This window comes from Rhododendron vialii, chromosome 13a (assembly GCF_030253575.1).
Source record: "Rhododendron vialii isolate Sample 1 chromosome 13a, ASM3025357v1".
Classification (NCBI taxonomy): Eukaryota; Viridiplantae; Streptophyta; class Magnoliopsida; order Ericales; family Ericaceae; genus Rhododendron; species Rhododendron vialii.
In genome coordinates this window covers 5801824-5817170 of record NC_080569.1, presented here as the reverse complement: position 1 = coordinate 5817170, position 15347 = coordinate 5801824, and the positions used below count along the sequence as shown (strand labels likewise).

At 37.6% G+C, this 15347-nt stretch overlaps 2 protein-coding genes across 2 annotated transcripts; one reads left to right on the top strand and one right to left on the bottom strand.

Moving 5' to 3' along the window:
• The first annotated feature begins 1235 nt into the window (after positions 1-1235).
• On the top strand, positions 1236-5096 carry LOC131312735 (probable sodium/metabolite cotransporter BASS3, chloroplastic). Its single transcript, XM_058340677.1, has 5 exons — positions 1236-1947; positions 2675-2770; positions 2853-3159; positions 3284-3531; positions 4617-5096. The coding sequence occupies exons 1-5, from the start codon at positions 1550-1552 to the stop codon at positions 4852-4854; spliced, it is 1287 nt and encodes a 428-aa protein (XP_058196660.1). The 5' UTR covers positions 1236-1549; the 3' UTR covers positions 4855-5096.
• Positions 5097-11066: 5970 nt separating this feature from the next.
• LOC131312734 (transcription factor IBH1-like) lies at positions 11067-12569 on the bottom strand. The gene has a single exon (XM_058340676.1). It carries the CDS (start codon positions 12218-12220, stop codon positions 11726-11728), a length of 495 nt encoding a protein of 164 aa, XP_058196659.1. The 5' UTR covers positions 12221-12569; the 3' UTR covers positions 11067-11725.
• Positions 12570-15347: the final 2778 nt, after the last annotated feature.

Here is a 15347-nt window from a genome sequence, read left to right as displayed (position 1 = left end):
TCTAGTTCATTGGCTTTCTATAGTGATGGACACGTGTTGGATACTGGGACAGGGATGGGGACAGAGGGACGAGGACAGACGATCCGATTTTGAACCCAACCAAACCCACCGGTAAAGGGGAAAAAAATATTACTTGATTATGGAGCACCGCCATTTGTCGTTGCTCGAGTCTTCTCCGTCACACATTTGTATGGACTTTACTAGGAGTATTAAGTATGTGGCTTTCACACAAATATATAATTGAAAAGACCAGTGGAGAACCCAAGTTCAGTTGATTCCTTTTTCTCACATCTGAATGGTGTATAGTCTCTCGTATTTATTATCCAATAATTATTCAGGGGCATATCGTTATGTGATGCTTTAAATATTTTATTATGTTATTGCATATTTATGTGAGGTTCTTACATTAAATCCTCTGCAAGAAAGTAGGAGTACATTTTTTTTCTCGACTTTCGATCAAATTCTTTTTCCTAAATCAGGATCGCTTGAACACAAAGGAATGAATTGCAAGGTCTTGTTCACGACATTTGTGCACTCACTTCGCTGACGCTTCAATGTTTTCTCTTTTTAAAATACGTTGACAACATTCCTCACATTAAAAATTGTGTTCATTGAATTGTGACTGATATTTATTTTATAATGAAACTAGTTTTTTTTTTTTTGTCATACGATATACATCAGTCGGGGTTAGCAGAGTGTTAGAATGTTAGTCAATAGAAAGTTCAGAGACTATCCATAACCCTGAATCCCAAATCTGCTCTAATGTTGACAAGGTACTAAAATCTAATATATTGAATCGAAACCATCTTTCACACCATCTCAATTTCGATATTAGAAATATTCAAGAGACTTGGGTAAAAAAACTGATCTCTTCAAAATTCATATGAAAGACTCAAATTAGCGGGTATTAATTATCAAAATACGTTCTGGGTCGTCATTTTCTCAATATAAGAATTAGGCTTCTCTGTTGTTTGTCTTTAGACCGCAGCAAGCAGTCTGTATGATCTTAGCCCATCCAAAACTATCATTGATTATTAATTTTTTTGAAAGAATCTTTTCAAGAAGAGTAGTTTCTTCCTTGAATAACCTTTTCAAAAATTCAAACCATTAATTTCCGAAATGAACGGTAAAAGATGAAACCGTAGTCCAATTGCAAAGAAACCGAATCCGAAATAGGAGCATATAGCACTACTAGTAACCAAGAGAAGGATCCAAGTCCAAATTCATAGACCAAAGGCATATACCACAAGCTCATGATGTGCAATCACTCCACACCGTCCATTTTCTCACCAATATAAATACAATAAAAAATCCCATCATTATTTTCCGCTCGACCAAAAGTAAAATAAAATCCCATCATTGTTTTTTTATTTTTTTTGGGGAAAATCCCAAAAGGTATTCGTTATCCCTTCGTTTCCTCCACACTCTCCCCTCCTCCTCCACTTCTTTCCCTCCCCCACCCCTCGCCGGTGATAAAACCGAAACCTCCACCGGCGAGCCACCTCCTACCTCCCGCAACCCTATACTCTATAAAAATACAACTTCTCCGATGGCCTCGATTCCGTTCTTCTCCTCCGCGCCACCGCTCAAATCACTCCAAACCACCTCCGCACCAAACCTACTCCCCTCCAACTCTCTCACTCCCTCCTTCAATTCTCTCTCTAAAACCCTAACTCTAAAGTCCCGTTCCGTTACCGAGCTCTCGGGGAGGTCCGGCGGCGGCTCGCTGTGGGTGCTTGCTTGCTCGACGTCGGTGCCGTTCATCGGAAAAGTCGGGCTGCATAGGAGAGAAGGCAACTCGTCGTTGCTTTCCTTCGGCACGACCCCTAGCCACGTGTCGCAAGCAGGAGCGAAGTCCGACTCGTCGCAAATCCTGTCGGCGATGCTTCCGTTCGTCGTGGCGCTCACTGCCGTTGCCGCCCTCGCTCAGCCTTCGACTTTCACTTGGTGAGAATATATTTTCTGTCAGTCTTATTTTTCTTTTTCATTCAATTTGAGTCGATATTGCTTTCAATTGCTTGTGCTTGACCGTGAAACTAATTGTTTAATTCCATTGACTTTATGCAAGCTTTGTTGTACAATAAGTTTTAAGTATTACTCCGTGTCTCTGTCGTAGGGTGGGAAACGATTCACCGAGCTGTTTGTGAGCAGCTCGAGCTCGAGGTTTTAAACTTCTTTAATAAAAGAGCCGAGCTCGAGTTAAATGTAACTCGACTCGATTATTGAAACTCAGACGGTTTGTAGAGGGTTGGGTCGTTTATAGAGGCTTGTGTAGTAAACGAACCAAACTCAAACACCTCGATGTTAAATGAGCCAAGCTCGAGCTCGATTCTTTGGGCTCTGACTATTTGCGGCTCTAATTTATTTAGTACTTATCAAGTGCCAAATAATACAGTGCTTTCATTAATTGTTTAGAATTGTTACTCATGTTCCGTGCCATCTAAGCCGGAGGCCTAAAATTTATGTTAGAATTATTTATTTCTTAATTAATTTACTTCAAAGTTTATTCCTTTTCAGTTCCATAAATAGTTTGAAATTTGTTGTAATGGAATCAGTGCAGGAGAATATTCGTCTTTGTGTATTTTTTTTAGTGAGCCTCAGTTTGATCTTATTTAATTTACGGAAATTGATTCAAAAGATACATAATTTTACTTTTGGAAATTGCTAAGTGCAGGGTATCAAAGGAATTGTACGCCCCTGCTCTTGGAGGGATCATGTTGTCGATCGGAATTAAACTATCCATTGATGATTTTGCTCTTGCATTTAAAAGGTCAAATCTCTTCCTAGCTTTCAAAACTCGATCCTCTTGCTTGAATGTGCTTTTAAATTCCTTTGAATTTCGTCTATTGCAGACCTCTACCTCTGTCTTTAGGGTTTGTGTCACAATATGCGGTGAAACCAGCACTTGGTGTGTTGGTGGCAAGGGCATTCCACATGCCTCCGATGTTCTATGCTGGTTTCGTCCTCATGTCTTGCGTTGCTGGGGCTCAGCTATCCAGCTATGCTAGCTTCTTGAGCAAAGGGGACGTGGCCTTGAGCATTCTCTTGACCAGCTCAACCACCATTGCATCAGTTCTTGCTACTCCAATTTTAACTGGCCTTCTCATTGGGTCTGTTGTCCCGGTCGACGCAGTTGCGATGTCGAAATCAATTTTGCAGGTATTGGACAACTTAGGAAAGTATATGGTTGGATTGTGTGTTTTTTTTTTTTTGGATAAGTTGGATTGTGTCTTCTTATATTGTTCTTTAATTGGTTTTCATTATAAATTTAATTTATGCACAGGTTGTTCTTGTTCCGATCACTCTCGGGCTAGTGCTAAATACTTATGCAAAACCTGTAGTCAACGTTCTTCAACCTGTGATGCCACTTGTTGCAATGGTTTGCACTTCGCTATGTATTGGTAGCCCTCTAGCTATTAATCAGAGCCAAATTCTCTCAGCCGAGGGTTTGCGATTGATTGGTCCTGTGTTGATATTTCATGCCGTGGCATTCACCCTGGGATATTGGATCTCCAAACTTCCATTTTTAAGGTAATTTTCTTGTTGTTCATCCTCTCCTGATGCGAGACTGCATTAGTGTAACAAAGCTGCATTCTTTTTCTTTCTTTTTACGTATGGCGTTGGCAATGCCGACTGTTTCAAAGAATTGTTGAGATTTTAGACTGCAACCATTAGCAATAAGCCACATTGCGAAGGTGCATGCATGAATGCATGAGAATTATGTATCATACATCGAAGAGAAGCCAATCCCTAATGTTTTCCCAGTGTCGGAATTAGGACAAGAGAAAATTGTTCATATATTCGGTGGGGTAGACGCTTGTACGGTCGTACCAGTTAGATACTTCCATCAATCTTTGATGAACTTCAGTTCATCTGAGCTCCTATCCATCATTGAGGCAGAACCCATGTGACACCATCTTGCCCCATGCCCCAGATTATGCCAGTCGAACATGCGTGGTTGGGACTTTTTGGAGCAATTTATAATCAGTACTAGTCCTTTGTTTTGACATTTTTGTTGTGGAGACATGTCACTAGGAGTGTCTGGAGGGTTTTATTGGGTAGGAATCTTTTGTTGTTTATCATAAATGTTCCCTGTTATGTGCTATAGTACTGCTACTACTTACCATTTAGACATCATACATCTGCTTGAGTGCTTTCCCAACTTTTTGGGGTTCTTTTATCTTGTGTCCTCTAACCTGCCACCTCATAACATCATGTGACATCACCTAATTTTTAGCTTTTCCATGTTGCCGTGACTATTTTATTGAATGGTGGTTGCGGGCCGTTTTCAATTACTAGATTCCCCTCTTTGGGCTGCACAACGGTTTAATTTTGTTGAGAGAAGATGGGTAGGCATCTCCTACGGCATGTTTTCCTCTCCCCTCCTCTTTTTTTCTCAATCACCAATCGTAACCTCCCCCAAACACTCAAAACAGCCGGTATTGTTTGCTTGATTTCTCGTGAAACAAAACTGGTTTCATACCAAATTTTTGGAGGGCCCATGTAGCTTTGCAAAAATTGAGTTCTGACTCCGAGCTTAGTTGATTCTGTTGCATGTGAAGATTGACATTTTATGTTTAAATCCTTCTAATAATTCTTTTGGAATTGTGACACAGGCAAAAAGAAGAAGCTTGCAGAACAATTTCATTGTGCACAGGAATGCAAAGTTCTACGTTGGCAGGGCTCCTTGCCACCCAATTCCTTGGGAGCAGTCAAGCGGTTCCCCCAGCTTGCTCAGTCGTTGCCATGGCTATCATGGGCCTCTGTCTTGCGTCTTTCTGGGGTAGTGGCTATCGGATCAGGGACCTACCTTCTCTTTTAATCCCACAAACTGGTTCTACAGTTGAGGCTTAGTGAAAGCAACATTTGGTTATCTCCTGGAAAAATCTAATTTGCATTGTTATAACTTAGAGTTGCCTTTTTAAAATACGCACAGCGTGAGGAAGAGTTGAAAATGTAGAAAGAGGGTAAGGCGGTTGTCGTTGGAAGCAGAGATGGTTGTACAGAGGTAGAGGAGCTCGTTTGTTTGTACCTAATGGTATTTTGTTTACTAGACCTGAGGTTTATGCAATACACAAGTTATACGGATGGAAGCAGAGATGGTTGTACAGGTAGATGTATCCTATATACTTCTCTCTTTGTACGTGAGCTCGGGCGTAAAAATGGTAATGTGGTATAAGGTTTTTTTTTCCTTTGCCTCTAATATTCATAACAGAGTCACATTAAACCTGAAAATTCAAAAGTTGTTTGGGGAAAAGGAAAGGTTATAAAGGATTGACAAATATAGAACTCTCGCATGTACGATATTCAGAGCATTGCGGCATTGTAATTTCTACCGAGTAATGCTATACGCGCGCGCACATTGATGTGACATGTAGAAAGTTTGCTTGCATAGCAAAATGGGCACAAAGATCGTGCATAGCTCGCGGTGTGAGGTCCACTCTGAATATCACACAAACGATCTGAGTTTTTCATTAAATGGAAAATATGTTTTCGAAGGTATCCGATTGGGGTGATTTTTTGCAGTAGCCTTTGGAAAAAAATGTATTTCATCTGATGAACGGCTTGGATCGCTTGTATGGGATCCGGAGTGGGCTTCACTCTACGATCGCTGTGCACATTTGATGTGCAAGTAGTCGGGTTGAAAATTATGTACATTTTGTAAGATTATGGCTCCGTTTGTGTCGATGTAAAACGTTTTACAATGTAAAATGTTTTCCATGTAAATTTTTTTTTCCAGAAATTTTGAACTTTTATCATTCGGTATTTGGTTGACACTTAAAAAATCAGAAATCGAAAAAATAGTGGAGAGAGGGAGAGAGAGAGAGAGAGAGTTGAACGTGGGTCAGGACTTACGATCGAGGAAACTGATCAGTGAGAATTGCAGTAGAAGGCTGCGGATTCATTTCGAAAAAAAACTTACGAAAGATTTAATGGAAAATGTTTTACATGTAAAAATATTTCTTCTATTTTTTATATAACCAAACACCGAATAATATATAAAATATTTTACCGAAAAACATTTTACGTCCAAACAAATGGAGCTATGTGCATAATATTCTCACAAAAAGATGATGTTTTATTATGGGCTTATCCCTTTAAACAAATCAATGCGGCCTTATAGGAGAGCCCGGACAAACATGGTGGGCCTAGTGTACAAAGGGGTAAAAAAACAATTGGGCCTTGATTGGGCAAATATGGAGCAAGTCCACTATTTGCTTTGCTTTACCACCTTTGATCAATGAACTTCTTCGTCGCCAGTTCATACCCCTTTAACAACGGAAAATTATTATATTTGGTCCTGGATCACCGCAACATGATGGTCCACCTCTAAAAGCTAAGGACGCATACAATCACACAACACGCTCCCACAAACACTCACAATAGATATAGGGCCTCCACCCACTTGATCTGTGCACGAAAAAACTTCTTGAAAGTAGTGCTTTCGTTAATTGGAGATGAAGCTGAAACAAGCGTCTCAAGTCGCGATTTCACATAGGCCTGCATTTAAGGTAAACTATTGGCGTGTTTGCGATAGCTATTTCCGGTACTTAGTTAGTCGTACTATTGTTGCGGTCAACCATTACTCTATGCAGAAGCAACCCTTACCGTAAAGTCGGAGTTATTTGCACACATAAAAGTTCATCAATTGCCACCAAAGTAAGAAATGAATCAAATGAAACCTACACACGTACATTTTGATCTTCTAATTTCTTAGAAAGAAGGGGCTAATTTCTCAATGTTTTTGCTTGATTCCATCATATTTTTACTCCTTCAGTAGGTTTACAATATATTGTTGCTTAAGCTTAAAAATTTAAGTTATTCGTTTTAGGTGACATACATACACAATTTTCCTAGTAATTAATAAGTAAAGTTTAAAGATTCTCTCCATCTACCCACACGTAATCGTGGATTTGACAAAAGGTCGTTAGATTCTTACTTAGATTTTTCATAACCGGATATCCGGGTTAGTTTGCGCGCACCTCGACTAATTCCGGAACCCTGAAAGTAAGGACCACGCATAATCCCCCAGTGGTCCCAACGTTTGGAATATTTGGCCTCCGTGAAAATGGAACCTGTGAGCTTATAAGGAGCACATATTGCTTTCTAATTCTTACTTTATATTTTCAATTTTTTTTTCCATCATTACTTACATTTCAAAGATGGAGATTCCAGCTGAATTTTATTGAAGAGTAGTTTTAAATTCTAATCATGCCCATGTTTTAAGGAACTCGATTTTAAGTACTAAAACCTCTTAATTAAAGAACAAAGGTTTTCTAATTTTTAGGTTTCAATTGAAATTGATTCACCATATCTGTCCTTTTCCGAGTACCCATTGTCTCATTTAACGAAATCTTGAAAGTAGCTAGGTTTTCGATAGTGTTCGTTTAGCATATCGATTATCGACCATTGCGTATCAATTTTTTTTGGCTATGTCATGTCGTTACATGTGAATATATCGATGAAATTAGAAAACCACATGCTTGTCGGTCGATTCCTACTTCGTATCGTTTTTTATCCGATTTTCAAACCAGTTTATTATAGTTGATAGTAGACTGTTGCAATGGATATAGGCGCTAGAATTATTTTTGTTAGCCAAAAAAGATTTTTTTAAATTTGCCACCGGTACAGTACTTGATCCCGCGCGGTTGCGCATCGTTCGGTACTCTTGTACATCGGGATCGTCACTTTATGTAACCCGTTACTGCTATTTAAAACCATACGTTGAAACCAGACTATGTAACCCGTTACTGCTATTTAAAACCATACGTTGAAACCAGACATTGAACTACATATAATTGCTTGGCCTGTTTATTGTTCCAAACTCGTACTTCTCTGGCAGGATACCGACCGGTATGGAACGAAGTGATTTATTCGGTAACACTTTTGTATCCAAAATTTTCAGTCATGGTTTACCAAAAATAAAATAAAATCAGTTACGTACTCATTAGTTTAAATGTCAGTAATTTGGATTCGTTAGTTTAAATTAATGTTACTGTAGTTATTTTGGGTGTAATAAATCAATTCAATTATCTTTTCGCAGGATTCAAAATGCATCAGCTAATGCCATCAATTTATTAGATCACAACTAACGCATTTAATTCAAAAAATAAGTCTTTATTAATAAATACTTATAATTTTAATTAGTGGAACACACCTTAACTAAGGTTTCAAACTAATTAACTTCACCTGAACAAAAAAAAAGAAAAGAAGAGAGAAGATTTCAGATAACTAATCCCAAGCTATGAGAGAGTTTGTTCAATACCATAAAAGAAGAGTTGTGTTCTCAAGATAAACTTCTTTCAAAACTCTGTGATTTTTTTCCCAGGTAAACGAAATTCTTTTCCATTAAGCCATAAGCTTCTAGATGACAAATTAATATTGACAAACATTATAGTACATTGAAGCGTATATAGGGTACAAAATTAAGTACCAAAAAATCAACATGAGATGCAGTCATCACCTCTAAAACCTACGGCCTTGTTCAGTTTGAGTTTTGAGAATTATTTTTTAGAGTAATGAGTGGGAGGTCTATTGTTTGCCTAAGGCAAAAGGGGGTTTAGGTTTGAGGAATTTGGGCTGCCTCAATCAAGCTTTGCTGGCTAAAGTTGCTTGGCGGCTTCTGAAAAATCTAGACTATTTGCTTGCAAAGGTGCTGGTGGGTAAGTATTCTCGGAGGCAGGGATTGTTAGAAGTGGTCCCGTCCTCTTTGGTGTCTTGGGGATGGAGGGGTGTTGTGTGGGGAAAAGAGCTGTTGTGCTGTGTAAGGGCTTGAAATGGAGGATTGGTAATGGTAGAAGCATTAGTGTGTAATGGTGGAAGCATTAAGAAGACTGGTGTGGATGGAATTCATGAAGGTTTGGTCTCTTTTGTGTCTGATGGAGCTTGGTTTGCTAGTTCAAATAGAGGGGCTGCAGCTTGGGTGTTAGATATAGGTGAAGTGGAAGCGCTATATCAAGTTGTTCAATGTAAGGCTTTGTCGGCTACTTTGATGGGGATTCGTGCAGGTTTGATGGTGCTACAATGGGCGAGCCAACAAGGAATGGAAAAAATCTGTATCAAGATAGATTGCGAAGTGTTTGTGCAAGGTTTACTGGATAGGCAGCGTGCACCGTTTGATGTTCATTTAGCTCTTTCTGACTTTTGTTCTTTATGTTCTAATTTTCTGGTTGTAAAAATTGTTAAGGTCTCAAGACTAGCGGTTACGGTTTAAAGGATATCTCGATGGAATCCGAAAGGTGAAATTGTAATTTAGATTTAGGTGTGTTTACATCCAACTATCTGTTGGGTGTTTGTTTTATTTTTTTTTTCTTTCGCTCCCTCGATGTATCCCTTTCAAGTTTATAAAAGTTTCGTTTGCCGAGCAAAAAAAAGACTACGGTTACGGCTGCCCATAAAAAAGCTAAGGCGGCCGTATCGCACTTGTAATGTTTATTTCATTTATCTATATATGCAGTTTATCTTTGGTAAAAAAAAAATTAAATTTTTGAGGTTGGACAAACAAATTGGGACGGAAGGAGTACATTGAATTGTATATAGGGTACAAAATTAATTACTAAAAAATCAACATGAGATGCAGTCATCACCTGTAAAACCTACGGTCTTGTTCGGTTTGGATTTGGGTTTTGAGAATAGTTTTTTTAGGGTAATAATAAAATAGAGATAGATAGATAGAGAAAATTTATTAAAGACCGTACTACCGGGGGTTTTGAGACCCTCAGTAAAGAATATGTATATATGAAATAATAGTTTATAACAACATGTATTATGTCCTGATCAATATCGTTTTCCTCAATAAAGTGTTTCTTTTTCCGATAAAAAAAAATGTCCTCGATATCTCAAGATCAACCGTGCAAAAAATAAAATAAAAATGGCATGTATAAACTTTTATAAAAGTAGTTGTAAAAAATTTCAGGAAGTTTAACAGAAGCAAAAAAACGATTCTTCTAAAATAGGAAAAACTAGCTAGATCTTCATTTCTTTTTCTTTCCTTTTTTTCGGTGAAACTAGATCCGCAAATGTAGTTGTGTTCTTTTCAAACTAAAGGGAGAGAGTGCCTTTCAAAAACTAAAGGGAGAGAGTACTATTGATGAGAAAAGGATGGAAGAAATCAAAAATCCAAAGGGGTAGCTTAAGTGGCCATAAGGGTATCTACAATGCTATAATCAAAAGTTGTCATATTAGCTTTTGATTATTCATTTAAGAGATTGCTAAAGTTAGCAATGTAGATGTTTACAATGGCATAATCAAAATTGAATAATCAAAACTTGTCACATCATCTTTCAAACTACTAAAAACTGGGAACGGTAGAAAATAGTTTTTCTAAAAATAGTTTTGGAACTAATAAAAACTATTTACTAGAAATAGAAAAAAAATTGAATTTTTTTTATTTTTTTTGGAAAAAAAACCTATTTAAAAAAAAACTATTTTCTAAAAAAATTAATAAAATTTTTTTTTTTAGAAAATATTGTTCCAAAAGAAAGAGAGAGAGAGAGAGGAAAATGGTAGAGAAATAGAACATTTTTGTATAATGATTGGTGTATTTGATTGAGAATATACAGGGTTTATTAAATTTGATTATTGTTAAAATGTTGCTAGTTTTGATTATTCAAAGTCCAAAATTTGATTATTTCTAAGGAGGTTATTAAGTTTGATTATAGTATTGTGAGTCATATTTTACACTAACATTGTTAACTTTAAAAATCTTTTACTTTTGATTATAGCATTGTGGATACTCTAAGGGGTGTAAATCAAGATATTTTGAGTTTGGAACTTGGCAATCTTCTGGGGTCAAGCTGCGAGAGAGACATCTCTTGCGAATCCCCTAATCACAGTGTGGATGACCTGACTTTAATCGATTAACTATTTTTTTTCCATTATTTGCCAATTAAGAATTGATTGATACAAATGCATGTGTCTCACCTTTAGATAGCACCTCCTATCTCCACCTGCACCACTAGTCCAAAATTCAGCACAGTTTTTCCTCATAATGGATCAAACAAACAAAATTACAAGGAATTAGAAAAATTAAAATAAAGTAATTAAGTAGTAACTTGAAGGCAAGATAAAAGTAATTACAGATATTATTACAAACCATATATCTCTGTACAAACAAGTGAAATTCCCATCAGTTTCTCACAATCAGTACGTACTCTAATTTACACAATTCTACAACACTTTCTTGTAAGGCTTGGTGCATAGCCTACTTGTGATTTCTATACCCCCAGAACTCCTAATTTCCAGCCCCGCCATCATAAACACGAGTTCAAATCGTGGATCTGTACCCACAAATGTCTCTACCGGTCTTCCAGTGTATTTTCAGTCATTGAATCACACGAAAATCTTCACGTTCCTCAAGATTCTCATTAGATCGATCACATGAGAATCTACATCGGCAGACCGGTGTAGACAATTTGTGGGTAAGAAAAATTTGAAGGTCATAAACAGTAAACACCTCTCTCTCTAGATCCGTTTTATTTGTATTGTATAAATGTATAACAGCACCAATCACGGCTAGACATCGCGGTATCTGCATCCGTAACACAGTTATATAGGAGTATCAGACGATACTTTAGATAATTATCGGTATCAGAAGTCCAAAACCTCCGTTATGTAATGACCGACAGAACTCCGGACTACCGATACTCTAAGGGTGCATTTGGATTAAGTATTCCATGGAATGGCAATTCCATTCCAACGTTGAGTCCATCGAGCCGAACATTCCCTAAGTAGAGGTATAGCAGAAATCGACAATATTTCTCATGACCTGTACCTGGGTTGAAAGGCACTTCATGTAATGTGCAGTTTCATCCAGCAAGCTGTACAAATCCATGGCTTCTCCCCCCGGAACCAGCCTCCGAAGCTCCTCGGTTTTTCGATCACCACCGAACCCTGATTTTCCACCTCTTTTCCCCATGTGAACTCTCCTTCTCCTCACAGCCCCACCACAGCTTCTTCTTCCTCTTCTCCTCGCCAAAAAACCCCGCGACCGGATCTTCCGCAGCATCGCACAGCTCCAGACCCTCCTCGGCCCCACCGCAGCGGCCATGGACGCATCAGCAGCCAGCTTTACCTTCCGATATCGCCCCAGAGCCGAGGGTTGTGATGACGTGGCGGTGCGTGAATTATTCTTGCGCAGTCTTTTAAGGGCTCTTAGGAACCGATGAGTGAATCTAGTCTTGATGGAGTTAGGATTCACGGGTGAGAGTTGAGGAGTCATGAGTATTGAGCAAAAAATTTAGGGTTTCTTTTGTGGAGGTATGGACAGTTGGAATGTGAGAGAGAGAGAGAGAGAGAGAGAGAGAGAGAGAGAGATTTTCTTCTGATACAAAGGGACCTCCGTCCTTCGCTCAGGAGGACAAAAGGAAACCTTAGTTCTCTGACACCGTCTGACACAGTATCTACTTAGAGAGAGAGAGAGAGAGAATTATGGGAGCAAACGTGTGAAGAGAATTTGGAGAAAAGGAGAATGGGAGAGGAAGGGATTGGAAATGGGCGGTGAGGAGAGAGAGAGAAAGAAAAGAGAGGGAGGTGGGGGAATCAATCTTGAAGGGGGTGTTACTTGTTAGTACCTCGTATATTATATAAGAAATGGTTGCTTAATTAGACAGCAGTTTGCGTAATCTCGATTGCCCTAAAAGTATTTTTAATGGTTAAATTTTGTTGAAAGATTCTTTCTATGAAGAATAATTTTTTCTGCGAAAAGTCTTTAAAATTTGAATCATTGTTTGTTTAGATGAACAGACGAGATGAGACTGCAAAAACTTCTCTACCGTCCAATTGCAGAAAAGCCGGATCCTATTATACAAGTGAATGAATAATGTATCATGGGATTTGATAGTAAAGTATCATATTTCATTATTATTAGTAATTTTGGGAGGTGAAAAGTGTGGGGGATTGTGGGGCTTCAAAGGGCCCACCACCATATGATCGCACATGGTTCCATCACCCCAACTTGGCATTGGTGGACCCCTCTCACATTCTGGTTCCATGTCTTTTGTTTTTTTCTGGAATGGAAACAAGTGTTCACTTCATGTTTTGGAAAATTCTTGTCTAGTCGGACTTTGCCATTTTGGACTAAAAGCCCTAGGAATTTCATAGTTGTTAGTATTGGATTGTAACAAAGTGAATTACACATCACTTGATGGAGTTGATGGCCTCTAGCCCAATTGGGTACTTTTTCGGCTAACGGGAAAGTTTAGAATTCAAACCTTGTCAAGTGCGAGATGATGCTTTCGAAGTGATTCATACTTCACGTTTCCCTTTTTTTTCCGTTTCTTTTCCCTTTCAATACAGGTGAGTGTGAATTCTTCCTAGCTACCGTGTGACAACAAATTAAGATTTAATTATTCGATGCAATGGTACAACAGTTTGAGCTGACGTGGTATGCCACGCTCGTATATATCCAATGAGTTTGAGCACATATATATATAAACACACAGTCATTTTCAAATAAAGTGATCCTTATTTTAGTTAAAATAAGAATCTCTCCATTTCTCTCATTTTCCGTTTGAATTTTGATGATCCAAGCCGCTCAATGTGTTCAGAACGTGATTTTAAATGTATCCGCGAGGAATCGGCAAAAAAAAATACCGGGAAGGTCTTCATCCGAGCAGTTTTAATTTGAACCGTTTGATAAAAAATAAACAAAAACTGCTTGGATGAAGCCCTTCCCTATCTTTTTTTTTGCTGATTTCTCTTGTGTACCCTTAAAATCACGCTTTGAACACATTGAGCGGCTCGGATCATCGAAATTTGATCGGAAAAGGGAGGTCCTTATTTTATTAAGTTAAGGTGATTCTTAGGAGAAAGGGACTCTATATATATATATATGTGTGTGTGTGTATATATTGTAAAACTCGCAACATGACATTGTGATGTGCAAAAGATGGCAATGTTTTCCAAAACATTTCAAAAGATGTAGTTGAATTTTGAAGTAACAAAAGAAAAAAAACTACTAATTAAAAGGCGATATTGTGCAACTTAGTTCCAAATAATATAAGTCGAGAGGGGTGGAATATTAAATACAAAAATTATTTATCAACCTGATCGTTTCTTTTCTTGATCTTAATTTATCCAATCTATATGTTGGTATTTTTATTAACAGAGAAACAATGTTGTTATTGAGTTAGCAGCAGAAAAGCTTTATTTTTCATATTACAAAAAAATGACTACTCTCATTTCAAAACCCTAAAACCTCAAGATAAATAAGCCTAGTTTAACTTAACCGCAGAATTCTAAAAGCAAACATTTCATCTGTGAAAAACCCATGGGGCCGTTTGGCCAAGTGGACATGAAAAAATAACTAAAGGAGTTGTTTCCTAAGAGGTCGCAAGTTGAATTAATTCCACGAAGGCTAAACATTTCAAATTTTGAGACCACTAGAAATTTGTCTGATCGTTAATTTTAGGGTCTCGGAATTAGTCAAGATGCGTGCGAATTAACTAATCCAAAAATCCCGTTATCAAAAAGAAAATATCTATCGATCTACTCTGAAAATATCTATCGCACGCATTGACCATAGCCAATTAGTTGTTGATATTTGTTTCATAGTACTACTGTACACAAGAAAATGGTTGGTGTTAGTTGAGTGGTTATAGAAGCTAGGGCCTTGGTGTCAATAAAGCAGCTTAATGGAGGATAAACCATTAATTAAAGAATCTGATCTTTCTTATCTCTCTACTCTTAAGCAAAAGTAACTTTACTTTAATTATGATGCTTAAACTTCATTACACAAGAAAAAGTCAAGACTTAAAAAGTACTCTCTCCGTCGCAAAATGCTTGTCCGGTCCGCAAAACGGAGTGTTAAAAATAATACAATTTTTGTAAAAAAAAAAATCAAAAGTTTTTCAACAACTTACTAGATATTAATGAGTATTTTTAATTTACGAAAAAGTTTGAATTTTTTCTTGAAAAAATTGCATTATTTTTAAGTTATCGTTTTGCGGACCGGCCAAACAATTTGGGACGGAAAGAGTGTGTGTGTGTGTATATATTAATATATATATATGCTTGAAACTTTGTATATATCACAAAACAAGACTAAATTAGAGATAGCCTTCTTCTTAGGCAGGTTTTAGATTAGTGCTCTGTGGCCTTATCTCAGTCTATTCTGTTCTTTATCTTCGCTAGCTATGTCTCTGCGTTGAACCTTACATTTTTAGTTAATCGAATTTCCGACATACCAAAAAACAGAAAGAAAAGGGACTTAAAAGTCTCAAAGCAGTAAATATTTGGTCATGAATTTACCGTAGTTTAATTAATTGAACATCATCATCAACCCCTATGGTCTTATTTACTAATTAATACCCTAGAATTCTTTTATCGCGATTATGATTGTGACATCT

Excerpts from the sequence above, each read along its gene's own strand:
- LOC131312735 (XM_058340677.1), top strand. The coding sequence starts at position 1,550 with ATGGCCTCGATTCCGTTCTTCTCCTCCGCGCCACCGCTCAAATCACTC. Across the intron at positions 1,948-2,674 it reads CAGCCTTCGACTTTCACTTG|GGTATCAAAGGAATTGTACG; the intron begins GTGAGAATATAT and ends TGCTAAGTGCAG. Across the intron at positions 3,160-3,283 it reads TGTCGAAATCAATTTTGCAG|GTTGTTCTTGTTCCGATCAC; the intron begins GTATTGGACAAC and ends ATTTATGCACAG.
- LOC131312734 (XM_058340676.1), bottom strand. The coding sequence starts at position 12,220 with ATGACTCCTCAACTCTCACCCGTGAATCCTAACTCCATCAAGACTAGA.